Source organism: Haliaeetus albicilla, chromosome 1, assembly GCF_947461875.1.
Source record: "Haliaeetus albicilla chromosome 1, bHalAlb1.1, whole genome shotgun sequence".
Lineage (NCBI taxonomy): Eukaryota > Metazoa > Chordata > Aves > Accipitriformes > Accipitridae > Haliaeetus > Haliaeetus albicilla.
Genome location: NC_091483.1, coordinates 18,956,282 through 18,978,769, shown reverse-complemented (window position 1 = coordinate 18,978,769; position 22,488 = coordinate 18,956,282). Strand labels below are relative to the sequence as shown.

The window sequence follows — 22,488 nt, the reverse complement described above, 5'->3', positions numbered from 1 at the left end:
GAAACAACAAAAAAAGCCCCTTTAAAGTGTAGGTCATTGTAGAGAGATATTTTTTTCTCAATCTTTCCTTTAGTAGTCTGTTATGCTTGAAAATGATGATAAGGAACAAAAAAGAACAAATCAATTTGCAGCGTGATTCGGTATATTCATCGTGTACTCTGAGATTGCAATCATGGGCAAAACTAAGAAGACATGAACCAAAAAGTAATTAGTATAGAATTGGAATAGAGTTCTTCCTCCATTGTGCCATAAAGCAAAAACTCTGTCTTCTAATATAATAAACTGTTCATAAAGTTGACAATTGAGACTATGTAAGAAGAAGAATGGAGGAAAAACCCAGCTGAATTTCATTTCACTGGAATCAAATAGCTTGTATTTAAGCAAGAGTTGTCATGCTAAAACCACATCTTAATACTGAGACTGAAAATGCTCAGAGACTTGTAGGAGGGGTAATCCAGTGAAGTTCGGAGGACAAGCCCTGAGACTGCTCTAAAAAGTTGGGAGGCATGTTTCACATTTGCCTGCTACCAAGGTAACAGGCACAAGCTTCTATGCCTTTGGACCCCAGTGTCCTTTTCCACTGTAAGTTGCAATCCTTTAATGTTGCTCTTGCGTATAGCATTTGAGTTTTTTAACGTAGGCTAAGTAGAAGAAAGAGCATGAGATAGGGGAGCTTCAAAATTAACTCACTGAGGTGGTGTAAGATTGTTTTAGACTGTGTTCAAACGTTGAGCAAGATGAAATTTATTAATGAATGCAGGTGGTAAGAGAATACTGCAAAGTCTAGCATGCCAACATGCGCGATCGGTGTGGGTAGGTTCTTACTCCTGCCTCTGCATGGGATTACTGATGACCTGTGTTTGGCAATATTTGATATCTGGGCAGGGCAATTTGCTTGGTGACTGTGGATTAGACAGGACTGGCAGAGAGTCCTTTGGAGCCCAAAGACTGACGGGACATACAACCAGACTTGCATGGGCAAGTGCTGAAGTAGTGAGATCAGCAAAACAAAATAAAGGCTGTGGAGGGTGTGACATTCAGACCTGGGTTAGACGAGCTTTGCTTCTAATCGTGAGTGCTAATTGCCCTTAATGAGATGCTTGCAAGTGGAAGACCTGGGTGTCCAAGTTGTGTTGAACAGCTAGTTTTTTCCATTTGGGCTAGAAAATATTTCTTAAACTAAATTTAAAGATAAAACTTAGCCAAAAGAAATAGAAGAGCCTTCTTTACAGGAAGTACTTTTGACCTGCTGCTGCCAAATTGTTTTAATGAAGAAAAGTCAGGAGCTTTCCCTTGTTTCATGAGCATATTCTTGCAGCTAGCCCAATGTGTTTTTTCTCAGCATACCTAGCGGTTTTGAGGGGTTGGGGGGGGGGGGGGGGGGGCGTTAGATGGAGCTTTAGTTTTCCTTGGACTTGCTTTAAAGCTGTCTGTTTCCTGTGGAATTTGAATTCAGAATAATTTCTCCCCTTAATGCAGGTTGCAGTACTACTTACTGCCTTTAAGAAACAATTGCAGCATATTTACATAGCTTTTTATTTTTCTTATTTTAGGTCTTAAGCATCCAAGTGAAGTGTTACCACGAAATCATTACTATAGGTTACAGAGTCTACCACTCGTATGATTTACCATGGTTTAGATCCCTCAGCTGGTGAGTAGCAAGCAAGAACATCAATAAGTAAGGATGTGAAACTTAAATCTTCATGTTCTTCATATCCTGTCATGGTGGAATGATAGCTTTGTAGGTCATGTGCAGACATAAAACTTGACATCTGTCTCTAATACAGGATTCTGTATTTGTCTTCCACCTGTGAACTTGGACAAGTCAGTTGGCCTTTTACTACTTCAATTTTTTTCCTTGTTATAAATATGTATATATATACCCATATATGTATGCATGCATATATGCTTTAAGTCAGAATTGAACATGTGTAAGCTATCTAAAAATGTGCATAGCCAAATAATCATCTGATATGTATTACCTGAACTGCTTTGATATTTTTTTTATATTTTTGGGGGGGCTGTTAACCTTGCACAAGAAATAAATAGAACAGGTATCTTAAAGGCTCCTCTTCACACACACACAAAGAATTAAAATAATAACATACAAGTTTTAAATCCTTTCCAATCGTGCACTTAATCACAGGACTGCATAAATACAGTGTTGGCGGATCTTCTGAAAGCCAAAAGATGAGATTAATTTTTCTGGCAAATCCCAGATACTTGTGACAATGTCTAGGTTATATAGGGCTGGATAGAACTGGGGAAATTGACTCTTCTTCTGAGCTCTGGGAGGAAAAAGAAAGGCTTTTGATTAGAGTCAGTATTATGTAAGGTGTTGGGCACATGTAGACTCTAAAGTGCTTAAGTACATAATGCTTCAGACATGACCTATGTTGTGTTGGTTTGGTTTCATGTTTGGTTTGGTTTTTTAAGGAATTGAAATAGCTAGGTTATTCCCTGTCTCTTGTCACGTTGCTTCTTCACTTCTAGAAGTAACTTTACTGTGTAATGTGGTGGATTCCAGCTGTCGGCTCTTCTGTAAATGCTAACCAGTTCCCCTCTGGTCACTCCTGGATTATCCGGGGGATTTATCTGTTGTCTGCTTTATTCCATGGCTTCTGGTCCTGCAGCTAGAGCAGACTCATGCATGAATGATTCTGTGGTCTTCCCAAAATTTTTAGAGGAGGAGGTGTGCACTCTACCACTTAGCCTACTTTGGCAGTTGATCACCGTCACTTTCATATGTGGAGCACAAAATCAACTCCTCTGCATTGCCACACTAGTTAACATCAAAGCTCCTTTCAGTCCAACATCTTGCCACTGAGACTAAATACCAAGACATCTCAAGGAGATGAGAGAATCCTGTTAGTTGTCTGAACATCAACTATTTGGCTTATTTAGACATGTGAAGCCTTGCAAAGTGAGTGTTAACATTTGCTAGGGGGAAGAGAATGAGTATGGATCATTCTGAGACTATCTGGAGATCCAGTCTTGAATCACAAGTTTTTATCTTCTGTGGCTGACTTTGGTAATAAGCCGAAGAGTATGTTGCCTAGTATGTTGCATCTCCTAGTGGTTTTGGATTTGCTATTTATCGTTTTTTATTGAGTGCTGCCTTGGCATTTGAGGATCCCATTTGTGACTTAACTCTAGAAAGCTGAGTAACTGAACTTGTATGAAAACCTGTGACAGAATTACTTGTGTACTGACTGTTTTGACTGAAAGGAATTTCTCTGAAGATCCTTCAAAAAGAGATGGCTGAAGGTGACATTTCACCTCAGTTGAACCTTTGTTGTGGACTTACTCCCACAAAATTGTTTTGAAAAACTTGGTAGTCATAGCTGCATTTACTAGTTAGTTGATGGATTTAACCCTGTGAGATTATTGGTCGGTCAAGAAAGCTAAAAGGCAAAGTGCATGGTGGAGTGGAGCAGGAGATGCAGCAGTAACTCTTTCAGATGAGAGTCTTCAGGCCAGATGACAGGTTTAGTTACATTCAGATCCTCAAGCCCCATGTCAGATTCACTGTCCTCAGAGGATTCGTTATGCAAGTACCTTTTTTCCTGTTTGTAAGGCAGAAATCATAAACTACCCTTGTTAGCATACAGGAAAAGAACATGCAGAATTGCTATCGATGATAGCGGATACTTGTTCTCTGCTTTTAGAATATCTGAAAAGAACTTGCATAGGTGTGGAGTATTCAATACTGTAGTTAAGGATGAATGAATCTTCCAACTGTATCCTGCAAAATGTGCTTGGTTTTCTAGTGCAGTTGCTTTAGAAGAAGTAAATTACAAAAATTGGCTCGTCAGAGGAGGCACCGACCCAAAAGTATAAGACTGGATTTATATTTTAATTTTATTTTTATCACATGTCTTTTCTACCCTTTTGGTTTTCCTTTTATGTGGTGTTTTTTGTTGTGGTTTTTTGTTTGTTTTGTTTTTAAGAATGACAATTAATATATATTATTTTGTTAAAATAACTTCTAGCTGTTTTATGTTGTAGGTACTTTTTGCTCTGTGTGAACTACTTCTTTTATGGAGAGACTGTAGCTGATTACTTTGCTACATTTGTTCAGAGAAGAGAACAGCTTCAATTCCTAATTCGTTACCACAGGTTTATATCTTTTGCACTCTATTTAACGGGTAAGTGAAGGTAATTGCAAGAATGAAACTTCGTGCTGCATTTGTTTCTGTGCTTATTTCTCTTCAAAAAAAAAAAAATTGTTCCCCAACTTTATGCACTTTCAGTTTCTTTTTCCTCTTGATGTTCAAGGAAATTAGGTGTTTGCAGTTCCGTTTTTCCTGTGAAAAGATGAATATAAATTTTGCGTTCACTGAGAAGAAGAAGCAGCCTAAACAAGTAGATGATCTTCAGAAAGTTGAGCTAATAGTGCTCAAGAGAAGTTAGCATTAAGTAATTTCAATTTATGAAGAACTGTTCATTCAGTTCCTGAGTACGTGAACGCTATTTTGGCAGTCAGTGGAGATGACTTGCATATGTAATTGCTGTGCTGGGTTGGTGCTTTATTGTGCAAGTGTTCTGGCAGGTCTACAGCAATCAGATTTACTAATATATTTTAAACTGATTATTCAAAATGACTGAGGCTTTATTTTGCCTGCAAGATATTCAGATGCTTGCCTCATGGATAGATTTTTTTTTCCTTATCCAAAGAAAGACTTTTTAAAGGTCTCATCTCTAGGAAGGAGAGACATAAGCTGGCAGTCTTGTGGGGTATTGCTTTGTGAACATGTAAATATAGTCCACAGTGTTTTCAGCAATGCAGTTAATATTACTTTAGCCTAAAATTAAATCAATTGAAGACTCGGATTGGCCTAAGGGACAGGAGACTGCTATGCTACAAATACTTGTAAAATATATTAAGAAACCTGATCTTCATGATGAACTGTCAGTCTGTCTACCGTTAATTTTTTTTTTAAACCAGATAAAAATTCTACTGGGTGCTTAGATCGCAAAATTGAAACCAGCTTTGCAAAACTTGACTTTTTTCAGCTGGGTTTGGCTTGAGGAAACTAACTTAACTAATGCCTCATGACCACTGAAGGGCAGCGAGGGGAGAGATGAGACAAACCAGTCAGCAAAAGCAGGAGGCAGAGCGCAGCGGAGCCCCTTGGCGGCTGTCGCATTGGGTTCATGGGGTCATTGAAGGTCTGTCCCCAGTGTTAAGGGTCTTTTGAGGGCCTCCAACCCCTACTGGCACACAAAGTTGTCCCAGGGGCTCTGCTAGCTCCCCAGAATGTTTCCTTCAGTCAGTTGGATTCTCCAATGCCTGCACTTTACCCTTGCCTTGCATGCAGCCATATGCCTGTCTGGAGGAAAGGGGCAAGCTGGTCTTTTCCTTTCAATTATTTCTGTTAATTATTTAAAACCAGCTTGTTGACCTGTTTTTTGAGTGTTTTGAGCATTTTTTAAGGGTGATGGTCTCCTCCCCTAAAAATTGATGTCTACAATGGGGCCTTGTAATTAAATGGATGCTTTTTACTGATGTTAACTAAATCTTGTGCTCTAATGAGAATAATTCTATAGGTACACTTAACTGAATACAAGCAAACACTCCCAGCAGCAGAGGGATTAAAAGCTGCTTCAAGGGAAGAGAATTACTGGTATATCACAGTTTAGTGTAATTAAATATAAGATGGTACAAACTACACTTGCTTTGTTTTACAGGCTTCTGCATGTTTGTTTTGAGTTTAGTGAAGAAACATTATCGTCTGCAGTTTTACATGGTGTGTATTACCCACTTTGCTGTGGTCACTCACATTATGAATGTCACTAGAAACAGTCATGTCCCTATGTTCATAAAATAGCTTGGAAAAGGGTGTGGAAAATGTGCTTAAACTGACAGTAACATGAAATTAAGTGGTGTTGGGCTGTTTGCTATCTGTTCACCTTGCAGTTTATTATTATATCATGGGATATGACCTTTCAGTCAATACAAGCTGTCATGGGTGAGGCCTTGTGCATATACAACATGATACATTTCCCTTAGGCTGATACGAAAGAGATTCCTGGAGAAAGGGGTGTGCATCTCCCTCCCAGGTCTGAAGCCATATAGTTCAGCATAGCATGGGAGTGGTTCTTGTGACTCAAGTGTTACTTTGTAGAGGCCCCACTGAAGTACTATGAAGGGAACTTGATCTTAACCCCTGTGTGGAAGATTTATTCTGTGACACTTAATAGCAGTTCTGGTCTTCTGCTCTGCTGTGCCTCAATAGATCATTAACCTATTGAAAGAAACTGGTGTTCTCATCTCTTCTATTTGTCCACCTGATAAACAGCATAGTAGCTAATCAAGAGCATGAACCTTTTTCTTATGTGTATCTCATAGGTCAAAAACTGATTTTATAACATCACAGGTAAAAAGAAACAAACCACAAAAAACCCACCCCAAACCAAACCAAACCAAACCCAAAAAGTCTCACTGAACCTCCCCACTTCCTATATATAGGAATGATTAGAAGCAACAGTAATGCAGTACAGCTTCTGTCTTTAAAGAACTTGACCAGTCAGAGCATTGTGCAACCTTAAAGATCTCCTAAAGCTCTGGGACTGCAGTTAACCCCTCTGTTTCCACAGTGCTTTAGGTAGCACTTTACCATTGAGGATCCCTAATTCTAGACTAGGACTTAGCTGAGCCCTGTATGAGCATATAAAAAAATCTTTTACTCAAAAAAATTTACCGTGATTGTGGGAGAACTTGCCTGACAGGGAGATGCAGCTTTTCTAGGAGAGGTGGTCTTTATCTTCTAACCTGCAAAATAGGTCCTCGTCTTCAGATTGGCACAAGGTAAATTTTCTTTTTTTTTTTTTTTTTTTTTTTTTTTTTTTCCTTTTTCCCCTTCTGGAAAGAAGGCAGAAAAAAAAGTGGTGTCAGTCATGTGACTTGGTGCCTGCCCAAAAAATATTAAGGTGTTACTACCTAAGAAAACATTAAGGTGTTACCACCTAAGGACTGCAGGAAAACAGAGGGAAGACACGTATCCACTGTGTGGTAACACAGTGTTTGGACAGAGAAGGAGAGTAGCCATTTGGTTTTCATAGAATCATTTAGGTTGGAAAAGACCTTTAAGATCATTGAGTCCAACCATCAACCATGCCCACTAAACCATGTCCTGAACTGCCTTGTCTATGTGCTTTTTTAATACCTCCAGGGATGGTGACTCAACCACTTCCCTGGGTGGCCTGTTCCAACGCCTGACAACCCTTTCAGTAAAGAAATTTTTTCTAATATCCAATCTAAACCGCCCCTGCTGCAACTTGAGGCCATCTCCTCTCATCCTATCTCCAGCCACCTGACAGAAGAGACCAGCACCCACCTCACTACAAGTCCCCTTCAGGTAGTTGTAGAGAGTGATAAGGTCTCCCCTCAGCCTCCTGTTCTCCAGACCAAACAGCCCCAGCTCCCTCAGCCGCTCCTCATAAGACTTGTGCTCCAGGCCCCTCACCAACTTGGTTGCCCTTCTCTGGACACGCTCCAGCGCCTCAATGTCTTTCCTGTAGTGAGGGGCCCAAAACTAACACAGTACTCGAGGTGCGGCCTCACCAGTGCTGAATACAGGGGTACAATCACTTCCCTGCTCCTGCTGGCCACGCTATTTCTGATACAGGCCAGGATGCTGTTGGCCTTCTTGGCCACCTGGGCACACTGCTGGCTCATATTCAGCCGGCTGTCGACCAGCACTCCCAGGTCTTTCTCTGCCGGGCAGCTTTCCAGCCACTCTTCCCCAAGCCTGTAGCGCTGCATGGGGTTGTTGTGACCCAAGTGCAGGACCTGGCACTTGGCCTTGTTGAACTTCATAGGATTGGCCTTGGCCCATTGATTCAGCCTGTCCAGATCCCTCTGTAGAGCCTTCATATCCTCGAGCAGATCAACCCTGCCTCCCAACTTGGTGTCATCTGCAAACTTACTGAGGGTGCCCTTGATCCCCTTGTCCAGATCATTGATAAAGATATTAAACAGAACTGGCCCCAGTACTGAGCCCTGGGGAACACCACTTGTGACCGGCTGCCAACTGGATTTAACTCCAGTCACCACAACCCTCTGGGCTTCTCCATCCAGCCAGTTTTTCACCCAGGAAAGAGTACACTTGTCTAAGCCATGAGCTGCCAGCTTCTTCAAGGAGTGTGCTGTGAGAGACAGTGTCAAAGGCCTTACTAAAGTCCAGGTAGACAACATCCACAGCCTTTCCCTCATCCACTAGGCGGGTCACCTGGTCACAGAAGGAGATCAGGTTGGTCAAGCAGGACCTGCCTTTCGTAAACCCATGCTGGCTGGGCCTGATCACCTGGTTGTCCTGCACATGCCATGTAAGTGCACTCAAGATGAACCATTCCATAATCTTCCCTGGTACCAAGGTCAAGCTGACAGGCCTGTGGTTCCTCAGATCCTCCCTCTGACCCTTCTTGTAAATGGGCATCACATTAGCAAGCCTCCAGTTGTCTAGGACCTCCCCTGTTGACCGGGATTGCTGATAAATGATGGAGAGTGGCTTGGCAAGCACCTCCGCCAGCTCCCTCAGTACTCTTGGATGGATCCCGTCTGGTCCCATAGATTTGTGAGTGTCCAGATGGCATAGTAGGTCACTAACTATTTCCTCCTGGATTAAGGGGGGTATATTCTGCTCTCTATCCTTGCCTTCCAGCTCAGTGGGCAGAGTACCCTGAGGATAACTGGTCTCACTATTAAAGACTGAGGCAAAGAAGGCATTGAGTACCTCTGCCTTTTCCTCATCTCTGGTGGCAATGTTTAGGTGGTGTTCCAATAGCACTGTCCAAATACTAAAACTTTTGCTGCAGAGATGCTTTAATTAACCAGCAGGTAATATTTTCAGAAGCCTTTAGTCAGTTTTTGCACTCCCCCTTTCAGCCTTCTTGAGTTGTTATAACTGGAAGTAGATGCTGGCTGCCATAGGAAAACACATGAGATGATGGAATGTCCTACTTCTTTAATTCTCTGAGTGTTAAGTCACCCAGACATGTAGAGTGCTTAAATTTGGTGTTTTGTGGAAAAACTACCAGTTCTTGATTTAAAAGTTTTTGGAAAATAAAATCTATTTGAGAATCTTTATTGGTAAGCTGTTTGGAAACCAGTTTATTGTACACTGGTGCTACGGAATAAACACCAAATACATACAGTAATGTGAAGAAAATGACTGTTTAAATGACCATGTGCAGAAAAATTAACACTTTGTTTTTGCTAATCCTGAGAACTTTCATGTTTCATAAGAGGACTGGTATTCCGTTATGAGAGATATCCACATCTGTGTAACATGACTCTTTCATGAGTAGTTCATTGCCATTTTATTGTTACAGTTCTAACATGTCTGTTATATGTATATACAGAATATCACATTGCTTACGTTTCTTTGCTGCTTTCATGCTGAAGGTGTATGTCTTATTAAATCAGATGTTAAACTGCATGTTAAAAAATTCTGGGTGGAGGTAAGTGACGGGGAAACCTGTTAAAGTTTCAGTACTTGCTTCAGAAAGCCAGGTAACTTGTGATATACTGTATGCACACATCTCTTGCATTATCACTAGAACTGGTCTTTCCTGTGAGCTCCTAAGTAGCTCCTCTAGCTGACATGCCAGTATTTATCAAGGTGTATGGATCGGTGTTTTCACTAACTGTTGTGTTGTTGCATTGTTAACAGTTCGCATGGACTCATGTCACTTTGCTGATCACTGTAACTCAATCTCATCTTGTCATCCAAAATCTCTTTGAAGGCATGATCTGGTAAGGGGACAGTAATAAACTGATTTGTAAGTCTATTGCATTGAAAGGTTGGTTCTTTTACATAGATCTGGTTATGCAATAATTGTGGGAACAGTTAAAGCAGCACAAATTAAAAGACCATTAATGTCTAGTTGGAAGGGGAGTTGGGAGCAATGAGGTAAAGGATACAGGAGGGGAAGGAGAAACCTCTTTAGGTTGGCAGCCACAAATATGGTAGTTTTGAACAACCACTTCATTTACTTGCAAGGAATAGGATTGCTTGCATGCTTGGTGAAATACTTTCCATAGCATTTTCCTGAATGGATGAATATCCAACAATTCTTTCTCAATTACTTGGGAGCTTCAGGTTGCTCAGAGCTATTAAAGTTGGACCATTTAATTTGAAATCCCCAATCTCGCCGCCTTCTCTGCCGCCTTCTCTCCCACCCTCCCTGCTCACTCCCCTGTTCAGATAAATTCAGATTACTTGAAATATTCTAAGAGTTTAAATCTTGGATATTGTTTGGTCATCTTAATGCCCCGTTTCCAGTGATAAATTCTGATGATGCAGTTAAACTTGATTCCTTAACACCACTCCTGAAAGAGAGGGTATGTTTTCCCACCTCCCACTTCTTTAGGGACAGGGTAAATTACAAGAGGAGGAAGGAAGAAGCACATGGAAGATGATTTGTGTTCTTCCAAGGACACAATACTGCATGTTCTCCTTTTTCTTTTCCTGATATATGTACAACTGGGGAGATTATTGCAGAAAAGACGTGCTCATAGTTAGAAGGAAAACCCAAAGCCTTTGACAAAGCATGATCATGTGCCAAAAACTGAACCTGGTTGCGTTGCTAAGCTACTATTTCATATTTCCACTGGTGCTAGGCAATTTGGCAGATGGCCACAAAATCTGACTTTTAACTTATTAATACATCCCTGCTTTGAAAAGGGGGGGGAAAGAGGTTAACAGACTTGAGTAACAAATTCAGGTGCTGTCTGCTGCAAAGAACACTTAGAAAGCTAACACAGGCTGCTCCAAACTGAGAAGAGGAAAAAAAGGAAAACTTTTCTTTTTTAAATTTAGGTATCATTAAACTTTACAAGGAATTTGCTTGCTTTGATGTTACCAATAACATTAACATGTCTATATCTGTTGATTTCTTCTTAACTGTGGTACCAGTCTTCAAGCCTGATAGGAAAAAGCCAGCCTGTTCATATTTTAAGCTCATGCACCAAAATGATATTTTAACTTGAACTAACATGGATTTGTAATGGTCTTGATTGGCTGAAGACTAAAACTAGTATAGCTAAATATGCTGCTCATAGCGGAACAAGGTGAGCACGTTATGAAATGTAATTCCTTCTAAATACTACAGAAAAATTTCCCAGAAAGAAATGCTGCTGTTTCAATTTCTGTCCTGTGTTTAGGTTTGGGCAGCTTTTCTTTTTCTCCATGAAACTTTTAATGTCTTTCTCTAGGTTTCTGGTTCCAATTTCAAGTGTTATCTGCAATGATATTACCGCTTACATTTTTGGATTCTTCTTTGGCAGAACTCCATTAATTAAGGTATGTACTTAGGCACTTCACTAACAACCTTTTACAATTTATAGCATTTTTGATACTTGTTCAAAAACAATGTTCATGGAAAAAATACTTTCTGCTGTACTGCATGATACGCCTCTTTGCTAAAAAACCAAATTGACTATCCTGTTTCTGAAGATTTGTAAGTGGAAACTGGGATTAATGTGAATGTATTGTTGACATTACAGTATAATAAAGTTCAAGTCTATTGCATCATCATTTATAATCGCTACATTGTTGGATTTCATATTCAGGTTTAACTGCATGCTTACTGTACAGAAACTGTAATTTGAAATAAGCCTCTAGGTCATAGATAACTGTTCCTCATTTGACCTTGCTGACGTAGCACAGGGAAGGGCTCAAGTAGTAATCTTCCTATTCTGGTAGAATATACAAGACCCTACAGAAAGCCATGAATTATTATTTTCATGATGTTGCCGTGTTAACTTTTGGGTATTTACTTGGTTCTGATATTAAACTGCTCCTAAATTGAAAATATGATAGAATTTGATCAAGAAAATAGCTTGCTACGCTGGTCTCTTGAGGCCTGCAGTTATTTGCTGTATTAGTTTGCCAGTCTGTATGTAGGAAGCTAGTGTCTCCTGAGGGGTGTCCCTAGCAGTAGTTGCCTAACGCCTAGGCCTCTGTTGCTATCTAAATGTGCACTTGCTAGCAGAGGTCTCTAACAGAGCCATAGCATGCTCATGAAGGTTTCCAAGTCTTCTGCTTGAAGGAGCTCAGCTGTTTAATCAGGGTCAGCTGTGGCCAGAGGCAGGCAGCAGCCTCCGGACAGCAGCAGCAGGTGGGAAGGGAGCTCTCTGTTCCCTCAAGCTGCCCAGTGGCACCAACCAAACTGTGATACTTTCCCTCCTTGTCTTGGACAGGTCCTTGCCATACTCCTCTATCTGTCATGTTCAGTGGCTGCGGCTGCTAACATTCAGTATTTCACACATATCTTTGCAAACCGAGTAGGAGCTTGATTTTCACAAACAAGGTCCAGAAATAGAGTAAAAAAGGGTTCAGTGATGCAACTGATGAGGCTAACGCTATCTCTTCTGTGCCTAGCTGTCTCCCAAGAAGACCTGGGAAGGGTTCATTGGAGGCTTCTTTTCCACAGTTGTATTTGGATTTATTGTAAGTAACCACAGGACTTTCCTTGTGTAGGTTCAGTCTTCAACTTCCTGTTTTTACTTGAAGTAAAATTACTGACAAATTTGGTCATCTCAAACTGCTGAAAGCCTAAGAGTTAGGGGGTTTTTTTGGCTAGAGAATTCTGCCAATTTGTAACTAGCTAGAAAGGCTAGGCAAGGCTTGCACCTCTCCTGAATAGGTTATAGTGACCATTTTTGCCATTACTGTTAATATATCTGGAATTGTTTTATCTATTAGTTGCATCTATTTTGAAATTGAAGTTTATAGATAGCATTATTTATCTTTCTAAAGTAGTATTTTTTTATTACATACTTTATAATGACATTCCTCCTGAGAAGTACTTTATGCTGACCATGTGCATAGAACATGGTAACAGCATACAGTAACTGTTGTGGTAAGTAATTTATCCCCAAGGTCAGCAGAACTCATAACAGCCAAACTTGGTAGAAGCAATAGTTCAAGTTTTAATGGAGAAGTGAAATGCAAAGAAATGATGAGTGGCTAACATTTTGGGATTTCATAATGCAGAAACATCCAGTAGATATGAATCTGAGAGATATGAAAATGAAAACAAGTTGGGAAATCATCACTAAGTGCATTGAACATCCACATTTGTCTGCCTTGTTGAGGCATTCTCTAACTTAAACAGGCTAATTTTACTCCATTCTGGGTCTCTTTGTTATTAAAAAGATTTTCATTATCCTCAGCTTGTGATGACAAAGTCATCCATTACAGTATGATTTTTGACTGTAACAACAAATGCCTATTTCAGGAGTCCTTGTTTTACTTTTCAGTTTTCCTACTTTTTGGCTCAACATCAGTACTTTGTCTGCCCTGTGGAATATAACAGCGAAACCAACAGATTTGTGACAGAATGTGAACCTTCAGAGCTCTTTCAGATGAAGAAGTACTCTGTGCCACCATTGCTTCAGGCTGTGTTGGGATGGGTAAGGAAAAAATCAAGGCTTTGGTTAAAATTGAAATCGTACTTTGCAGCTTGAATGGTTTTCTAAACCTTTTTAGGAAGGTATATGAATGCTGGTAAGGCTTGAAGGGTAAGAACTGAATCGATACCATGAGCCTCTCTGTTGCTCAGACAGGGGAGGTGGTCACCCAAGCAGAATTTAAATGCATTGCTGGAGTAACCCAAGGAAACCCACCTGTGTTCTTGTGGCCGGTATTCTCTTTGTGCTGGCAATGGATGTCACTTAAGCATTTTGCAGACAAACCTATTTTTGAAGAGCAACCTTTACATTTTTGTGGAAAGTGGACGAAGGCTTGTTATGGCCCAAATTAGTAGCAAGATTAAGTAATCTTGTAGAAGTTCATTCTGTTTTCAGCTAGTGTGTAACTGCTGTTAGTAGGATTGGACTTGTACTTTCTTCACCACACACCATCCTGCGTGTTAATCCCATTATTTCTGTGCTGAGTGAAAAAGGACTACCAGTAATAGTTCCAGTAGTAGTATGAGTAATGTAGTCACCAACCCTTTTCCTCACACCCAGCCTGCAAATTCTTTTTAAGTAAGCTGTTGTATCTTTACCTGTCAGGAAATAGGTCATCAATTATCCTACCATACAAAGCAGTGCTTCCCAAGTCACAGGCTCCAGAGGCACTCCAACAGGAAGAGAATACCAAAGAGAAACAAAGAGGTCTGTCATTATCTTTCCTTTAGGGCAATGAGGAGGTGACTGGGATAAATGCAGAACAAGCGGGTTCTGCAGTGCTCCCCTCTTCTGTGCAGTGACTCAGCACAGAGAGTGAGCGCACAGCACTGGGGAAGGCAATGAATGTTACCTGTCGTTACATGGGTGTAACACTGAAGGAGAAAAGTTGATGTGGTTACAAGAAGAAAGCAAAAACTGGAAACTGTAGCAACCAAACCTAAGACTAAAAGTAATTAATGGCTACAGTTGGTACTTGGAAAAGCAAGATTACATCTAGAAGGAGCTCTTAGATTTTCACACCATGAATGTACTGTTGCCTCCAGGACTGTGGCATTGATTGCAAATTTAATAAAGGTTTTTCTGCAGAAAAATATGATGTGGACTGAGCAGAGAAAAATCTTACTGTGTCCAGCTATACTGTGTATTTGGTAAAGGGCAATGAGATGGGAATGCCCAGCTCTGTGCCAGTCTAATAGAGAGCTATCAGTTAACACTAAATAGAGATTGTAGTTCCATGGGCACTTCTGGAGTACTTTTTCCAGGCTCTAACAAGCCTTTTGAGGAGAGAATTAGTTTTAGCACTTTACAGAAAGTAAAATTGAATCTACTTGTTTGGGCAACAGCCTGGTTTTGGTTTTCCCTCTGTTACTCAATTCTTGATGTTCTCTCTCAGAAGTATTACCAGATGTTATGTTTGGAAGACATTTTGCTTGGTGTCAAAAGTTGTTGAGCCTTGTGTTCTTCCAAAAAAATTGACTTAATTCCAACTCATAAACTTTTCTGTTTGACCAACTGAATAGTTTAGCCTAAAAGAAAGGTGTCTTAAGATAACTGCACAAACTAGTCAAGAAGTTAATTGGTGTTGGCCAGCTGTCATGCAAATTAGAAACACAAGGTACAGGATTTTTCAACTACAGATGGTATTTTTCAAGACTTTCCAGGAGAGGTGTGCTCTGCCCTCAGGGATGAGGCCAGCATAGCATTCCCTCAAAGGCTGGAGGTTGTGCCATTGACTTGAAAGTGCTCAAAGCTGAGTTACAAAAAAAACCCCAAAACACCAACCCCCAAAACAGAAAACCCAAACAAGCCAGAAAACCCCAATCAAAAAAAACCCAAAACCACCAACAAACCCAAAACACCCCAACCAACCAACCCCCTTCCCCCATCCCCCCCCTTTTTTCTAATCTGTGTCAGGAAGGAAAGCAGATACCTGTTGCCAATGAAGTCTCTCTTATCTGTAAGAACTTGAAAGGATCAAAACACATTTCAAGTCTGTGAACAGGCCGAGAGGAAAAATATCTGTTTAAATGCAAACCAAAAAGTATTAATGGGGGTAAATCTTTTATCTCCCATTATTGCCGTACATACACAAAGGCAACAGTATGATGGACTAGTGAGAAATTCATATTTATCTTGTGAGAGCACTTGAAAGAAGTGACAGTGAATTGCGTGAAGGTGACAAGTTTGTGGAGAGCATTGGGTCACTTGCTAGAGCAATACTAGGAATTTGTGGAAAGCTCCTTTGTTTACGGGAAATGGAGCTGGAAAGCAGAGCCAGGAAAGACTAGAGAGTCCCATCGTACGTTACGGGATTAGTAGTATTGTTCCTTATGATCAGCTAAAGGATTGACTGAAAACCACATCATTTGTTAAAGTCAGGTGCTCTAGCAACCCCGAATACTTCATCCTGTTCACATGACCAGACCTTTCAGCAGCTTTCTGCAGTGTGTCTACTTTTCCTTTCTCTGCAGTATTAGTTTGTGTCAGGAAAACTGGAGCTTTGCAGAAATTTGCTCTGTAAGGGCCCCATTTAAAAATATTTAAGCTTAAAATGCCTACAATCAAACATATTGAAATACAGTGCTAATTATTTTTCTTGTAGGAAACAGTGAATATGTACCCATTTCAGATGCACAGCATTGCACTGTCAACATTTGCCTCATTAATTGGGCCATTTGGAGGATTCTTTGCCAGTGGATTTAAAAGAGCTTTCAAAATCAAGGTGTGTAACGACTCCTGTAAGCGAATTTTATTTGGTTTTCTCTTTGAATTAGATAAATTGGTGGGTTTGTTTGGGTTTTTTTAATCATTCATTGCAGTACCTAGTGTTCCTACTAAGGTGCGATGATGTTTGAGCTGGTTTTTAGCATCAGCAGCAGTACTTAGTTTTATCAGATATATGTACGTGTTATTCTTAAAACTTTGCATCACCAACATGTGACTTTAGTGTTGGAAATCTAAGAATAATTTGGTTTCATATTTTGATTGATAATTACTCATTCAGGTCACATTGCAGAAGTGGTTTTGAGAAGCAAGATGTGAGATACTATACTTGACATGAAAGGAAATCTGTAGATGCCTAAGAAGCACCGACTGTTGTTTACCCTTTGGATTGTGGCTGGCTGTGTTTTACCAATAGTATTTGTGTAGTACACAGATGCTAACTTGTCAGGTTGACCAAAGCATGAGAAGTTTGGCTGCCTTTGCCAATACAGTGCCGCCTTGTTAACAAAAGTGTGTATTGGCAAATGATGTGACATGCTAACCTCTGTTTATTGCAAGGTGTGTGCTGTCGCTTGGGCAGTGTTGTCCCTGGCTGGTATTAAGTGGTAGCAGCAGTATGGGAAGAGGGCAGCCCCAAATTTCCTTCTGACCTTCTTTATGTCTTGGTAGGACTGCTGTAATTCTTATCCTGTTGCTTGTTGTTGTTCTTCTTGTTCCCTTTGTCCACCAGTTTTGGCACATGCTTTGCACAGAAGCATATAAACCTCTCTGTTTGTGCTGAACCCCCATACCTGTGCTTGTACTTACCCCTCTTTCTTATGCCGGTCCAAGCAGCTTGTCCGGCAATTTGCTAACTACAGCCTCATGCGCTGTCATACCTGTACATCCAGGTAGCAAAAGACTTTGTGTGAAGAAAGGCTTTTGGGGGAAAAAAATGCTTCTGAAAAGCAGCACTTATTCTTAAAGTAGAACATTAAAAAGTAGATATTTTTTTTAATACTTCTGGCCACCAAGGTGGCGACAAAAGGACTGTCGGGAAGACAGGGGTATTGTGGAATCATTACTGAAGGCAGCACGTAGGTTAGGTTAGACACTCCATGCCTGCTCAGCACTGGAGTGCTGGAGTGGCACCAGCACAGGACTGGTTTAACTTGCTGGCAGCCACCCCACATGACTAAGGTCAGGGTTTTCACCTAGTGAGTGCACAAGTGAGTGTGGATGATGAAAAGGATATATGTGGGTAGTTTGACTGATAAACCTGTTCTACAGACAAGACTGGGTAACACAAAAGTAGTGTATTGAGCTTTGTTTGGATCAGAAATATTTTTCTTTAAGTAGTGATAATTTTTTCACTACAGGGTTTTTTGATTCGGTTAAATATATTTATATTGTATGCACACATTGAGGTTTTTAACTATGGTTACCAAGAGACCAGTGAAAAAACCAGCAGGTGAATGGGCAGTACAACTTGCAAAGCCAGTGTTAGACAGTGCAAAGAGTCCGCAGGTTACTGCTTCTCTTGTAGCAAATATATATTCCCTGGTAACAAGTGCTTCAGTGGCAGCTACCAGTAGAGGATAAAGCAATAAAAGTAAAAAAGAGGAGAATTAGATTCTGCAGAGGCAAGAGACGACAGCCTTTAGCTTAAGAGGCTTGCTATAAAATGAAGTATGTATAGGCACGCAAGTGTACTCAGTACTGGCAAACCTGCACTTGACCTACCACTGTCCTCTTATGTGATACTATGGACAAGGTGCTTCATCTCTTCTTTTTCTTCTCACCCCTTGACTCACCTTTGCAGTTAAAAACTACTTTAGCAAAGGAGGCTCTTGCACTTTTTGGCTCAATGCAGTGAAACTGTAGCTTAATTGCGGCCTTAATGTGCTGCTGTCAAGTGATACATCGTAGTGTGTTTCATTGGAATCACTGACCATGATTTTTCCCCCCCCCCGGCTCTCCCCATCCTTCACACCCAAAAGGATTTCGCAGACACAATCCCTGGGCATGGTGGGATAATGGATCGCTTTGATTGTCAGTACTTGATGGCCACTTTTGTTCATGTCTATATCACCAGCTTCATAAGGTATGGGCTTTTTACAATATTAACTGCTTAAGCTTGCATAGGAGCTGCACCATAGTTCCTTCATATGAGTAATGTCCCGCACTGTTAGCGTAGCAGAGATTGCAGGTTTCAAAATCTGATTTATGCAATGATTTCAAATACAGAACTATTAAGAAAACATATGTCACTGCCTAGGATTTGTGTCAGGTTCAAGCTATGCCTTAATGTTTCTGTGACTACTGTTAAAGGTAACCTGTGTACCCTAAACACCAGAAAGTTTTGCATAACAGCCTCTTAGAAGTTTTACTAGAATTTACCTCCTTTACAGGGAGGTATAAGGATGGGGGTTTGGGCAGGAGGGTTGCTGCAGCATCTGCTTTCCCTGTGTGGTTCCTGAAGAGCCTGTAGGTTATGAGACTGCAGTTCTTCCTCTAAGTTTCAGTATTTCTCAGTCACTTAACTTGGGATTTTCTGTGTAAGATGAAAACGCTATGGTTAATGAGAGGAGACAACTTCTTAAAAATACGCTCAACTTCCCTGAACCACACCAGCTTTCAAGAAGAAATCATGGGAATGACAATTCTCTTACAGTCAGTCATTTTAGTTCCTGGGGCAGGGAGGGGATCAAAGGGCTGCGGGTGTCCAAAGTATGCATATGGCTAAATAATTATTAGATACCTAATTAGCAACAGATCTTTTGCCTCGTATTTGGTCCATCTTAGAAGTAGACTGTAAATAAGTGACTAGCTAAAAATGAGGCCGTTATTTAGAAAAGCTTGGTTTAATTTGTGGTTTTCTTTACCGACTTGGACAACTTTCCATTTAGTTCAATAGTACACAACTTATCTGGCAACAGATACTAAACTAAAAAAGATCTGTTGATGAAAAATGTTGATTACAGTGATTAAGGATGAATCAGTGAATCTTACTTGTCATAAGCCTTCTTAATATCCCCATTTGACAGCAAATACAAGAAAAGCTTTTTAGTTTCTGTTCAAATTGAGCTAAGGAGTATGCTTTGCCAGTAATGCTCACCCATGCATCCTGAAGAGATAGACGGAGAAATCCGTAACTTGGTGTCCCCAAAAAAGGGAAGGCATTGTTTGTGCAGCAAGAGGAAAATGGAAAGCTGTTGAAAAGTTTCTTTAGAGCTCCTGCTCACAAAAAAAATATTCTTTTTTCATTGACAGGGGTCCAAATCCCAGCAAATTACTGAAACAGCTGTTGATACTTCAGCCTGAGCAACAACTAAGCGTGTATAAAACCCTGAAATCTCACCTCGTTGAAAAAGGGATCCTGCAGCCATCTCTGAGAGGGTAGTTTGTCGAAACAGAGGACTAGAAGAAACCTCCATTTACAAGAAGCCTGTGGAAAAGCATTGCAAATGTGCACATAGATAATAGCTAAAGGAAGAGTAGTTTGTGGTCCGCCAGAGGTTAATGTTTCCTGAAATGAATGTGAATGCTATGACTTCCTATTAGGACACAGAAGATCTCTTACTCCTAAAGCAATGAAAATGCTTGCAAAGTAACAGTACACATGCTGTATATTTTAGTTCCTGAAGTGGATGGCAGCAGTCTGCCTTCAGCGCCCAGCCTGACAGGCCTTGTATTTAAAAAAAAATAAAAATTCACCTTTAGTTTTTAATGAGTTATTTAATATTGTATATCTTAGCAATACTTTTTTGGTCTCCAGTGGTTACTGAAGCATAAACAGGTGAGGCAGGTGTCACTTTTATGTAGCCCTGTGCTGAAATTACAACTGCCCAGAAAATACTTGCTAGCCCAGGCAAAGAGCTACTTACACCTGCTGTATCAGACTACCTGTATTTACTAAGTTGCTATGAAGGTTAAACTTAGCTCTGTTTTTAATCAAACAGCTTTCTTATGAAACTATTTCATGCTTTCAGGAGAGAACTACCTTTACTGAAATATAGCTGGGCTGTTTGGGCTGTGGAGCCACTATTTTTTTTGTTAATGTTACAGATTATAAACAAGCATCTACATCCAAGAGTAGACATTACCTGAGAAAATGGGATTCTCCAACCTGGTGAACAGATTGGAGAGAATCTGGAGTTTAAGCCCTGGGTTTCCACGGCCTGGTCAGTGTCTGAAGACAGTAATTCAAGCCTTATTCCTTGTGCCTCTTAACTACCACGTAGAATGGGGGTATTTCATTCTTTTTAAAAGCACTTTGAGGTCCTGAGTAAAAAGTGAAGTTTAACTGCTGTTTTATTAATGTGTTATTCAGTGAAGGCAGAAACTTTTATCTCATGAACGTGCACAGTGCAAGACGGGATGCATGGTTCTTCTGCTCCGTGTTATTATTTATTAAGAAGATCCTCAAGCAAGCTTGGGTAACCACATAGGTGTTTGAATGGAGAATTTTTATAGAAAGCAGCTATTCTGTAGACTTAGTGGGGCGTATGAGGAAAGCTGATGCTCTGTAATTCTCAATCCTAGCTGTTTTCTAACTTTTTTCATCATGTGACGTCTTGATGCGAATAAAAATATAAACTTTTTTTGAAATGACAAAAATTACTCCTGTACAAACAGAAAGCACAAATGCCAATTTTGTTTTGGTATACTGTAACTTGATACAATTTAATTTTTCCGACTAATTGTAAATAAGTTTCTCCTGTGGTGAACGTACCAATGCCAGGTATATGTGTGTGTGTGTATATATATATATATATAAAAATATTAAAGGGTGTGTGTATATATATATATATAAAAGGTGAAAATTTTAAATGGCTGGTGCTACTTGAGGATAAAGCCATGGAGAAAATAACTAGGGTGGGTGATAAGGTGTATCTGTAAAATTTGACTGCTTTTTGTTGAACCATGCAGCTGAGACCACCGTGCACTCTGTTTTGCACTTAGGCCATAGTAGTGTGGGTACAGCTTGTGTATGGAAAAGCACGCCTGTACATGGCTATGAAATGAAATCTGGTCTAAAGTAGTTCCTGTTCATGTCAGGTATTTGACAGAATTAAATTATGTCTGACCTGGAGATTGCAGTACTCTATTGAAGGAACACTCCAAGAGGTGAAAAACGTCGCCAGCTGCTTGTCCATCTGGCCAAGTGACTTGGCTCATTAGTTGGAGGGGACTGAATTTCAGCCCTTCTGCCAGAAGGGCAGCATAGCCTGAGGTTAAAAGGTAGCACAGCCAGGGAGTGAGACATGTGGAAAGGCACTTTAAAAAGAAGGGGAGGGAGAATGAAAGGGTCACCAAAGTAGCATACCCAGAAAACTAAGTTTTAGATGAGGCTTTGGTTATGTGCAGTACTTCTTTGGTAGATGCTTATGAAAAACCACAGCTATACTGAAGCTGGTATATCTTTATCCTGGGTATTTAAAAAAAAAAAATTAAAAAATTTAAAATTAAACAGTTATATATAGACTATATATATATAAAGCTAATTGTTACTTTGGAAACTTGAACTTTTTAATGTAATTTTATAGCATGTATAATAAGGAAGTTAAAATATATTTTAGCATTTAATACAACAGCATTTGAAATTAGTTGCTATCTATTTGCACAATAGAAAGTTCAACAATGAGATTCTGATGTTCGATGTTAGAATGAAGAAGGGATCACTTGTGAACTCACTCATCGATTTTCTGGCTTAGGCTTGGTGTAAATAAAGCTCAGCAGAACCTGTCACTGTGAAGTGACAACTACGCTTGCTTACTGTGAAGTGCATTTACCCCACTTGTTAGTTCAAGCAGGAAAATTTAACTTTTTACACCAGTGATTCTTTTCACTTGCACTATAATTACCTGTTGAGCAAAAAAAAAAAATGTATATTATGTAAATATTGTAAATGGTATGAGCATATAATGTCTGTTTTAGTTTGACTGTTTCAATCTTTCATTGAAGCAGGTGTTGTAAAAAAAAAATAAAACTAGGACAGAAGTCCTCCTGTCTTGTATTTCCTATAGCATGCACAGTGGGTGTAGATTTCTTAACAAGAATTTATATTCCTTTATATTATTCCGTAAAGTTGTGTTCTTAATAGCAAAGCCCGCTATTCATTTCCTACCTTTTGCCCCTCAAGAATTCAGGCCATCCTTGACTGTTGCTGCAAGCAACTTGTATGATGTGCCTCCTCTCCAAAGACATGCAAACTTCTAATCTTTTCCAAAAGGTGCTCACTTCAACATCGTGTGCTTTCCCCCAAGTGGTTGGGGCACAGTGTGCAATGCAGTGTGGCTACTGCAGTTACCTGGAGCTGACAGAATGGAAAAGCGATGCTTTCATTGCCCTCTGCAGTT

General features: G+C 40.1%; 1 protein-coding gene across 1 annotated transcript in view; it reads left to right on the top strand.

The window, feature by feature from the left end:
- Positions 1 to 22,118, top strand: part of CDS1 (CDP-diacylglycerol synthase 1) — a 38,018-nt gene extending 15,900 nt beyond the window's left edge. The window contains exons 4-13 of the mRNA XM_069780726.1: positions 1,554 to 1,651; positions 4,009 to 4,148; positions 5,692 to 5,750; positions 9,678 to 9,760; positions 11,222 to 11,309; positions 12,390 to 12,458; positions 13,271 to 13,423; positions 16,026 to 16,145; positions 18,127 to 18,230; positions 19,400 to 22,118. Of these exons, the coding sequence (XP_069636827.1) occupies positions 1,554 to 1,651; positions 4,009 to 4,148; positions 5,692 to 5,750; positions 9,678 to 9,760; positions 11,222 to 11,309; positions 12,390 to 12,458; positions 13,271 to 13,423; positions 16,026 to 16,145; positions 18,127 to 18,230; positions 19,400 to 19,529 (1,044 nt within the window). The 3' untranslated portion in view covers positions 19,530 to 22,118. The remainder of the gene's footprint in view (positions 1 to 1,553; positions 1,652 to 4,008; positions 4,149 to 5,691; positions 5,751 to 9,677; positions 9,761 to 11,221; positions 11,310 to 12,389; positions 12,459 to 13,270; positions 13,424 to 16,025; positions 16,146 to 18,126; positions 18,231 to 19,399) is intronic.
- The last annotated feature ends 370 nt before the right edge of the window (positions 22,119 to 22,488 follow it).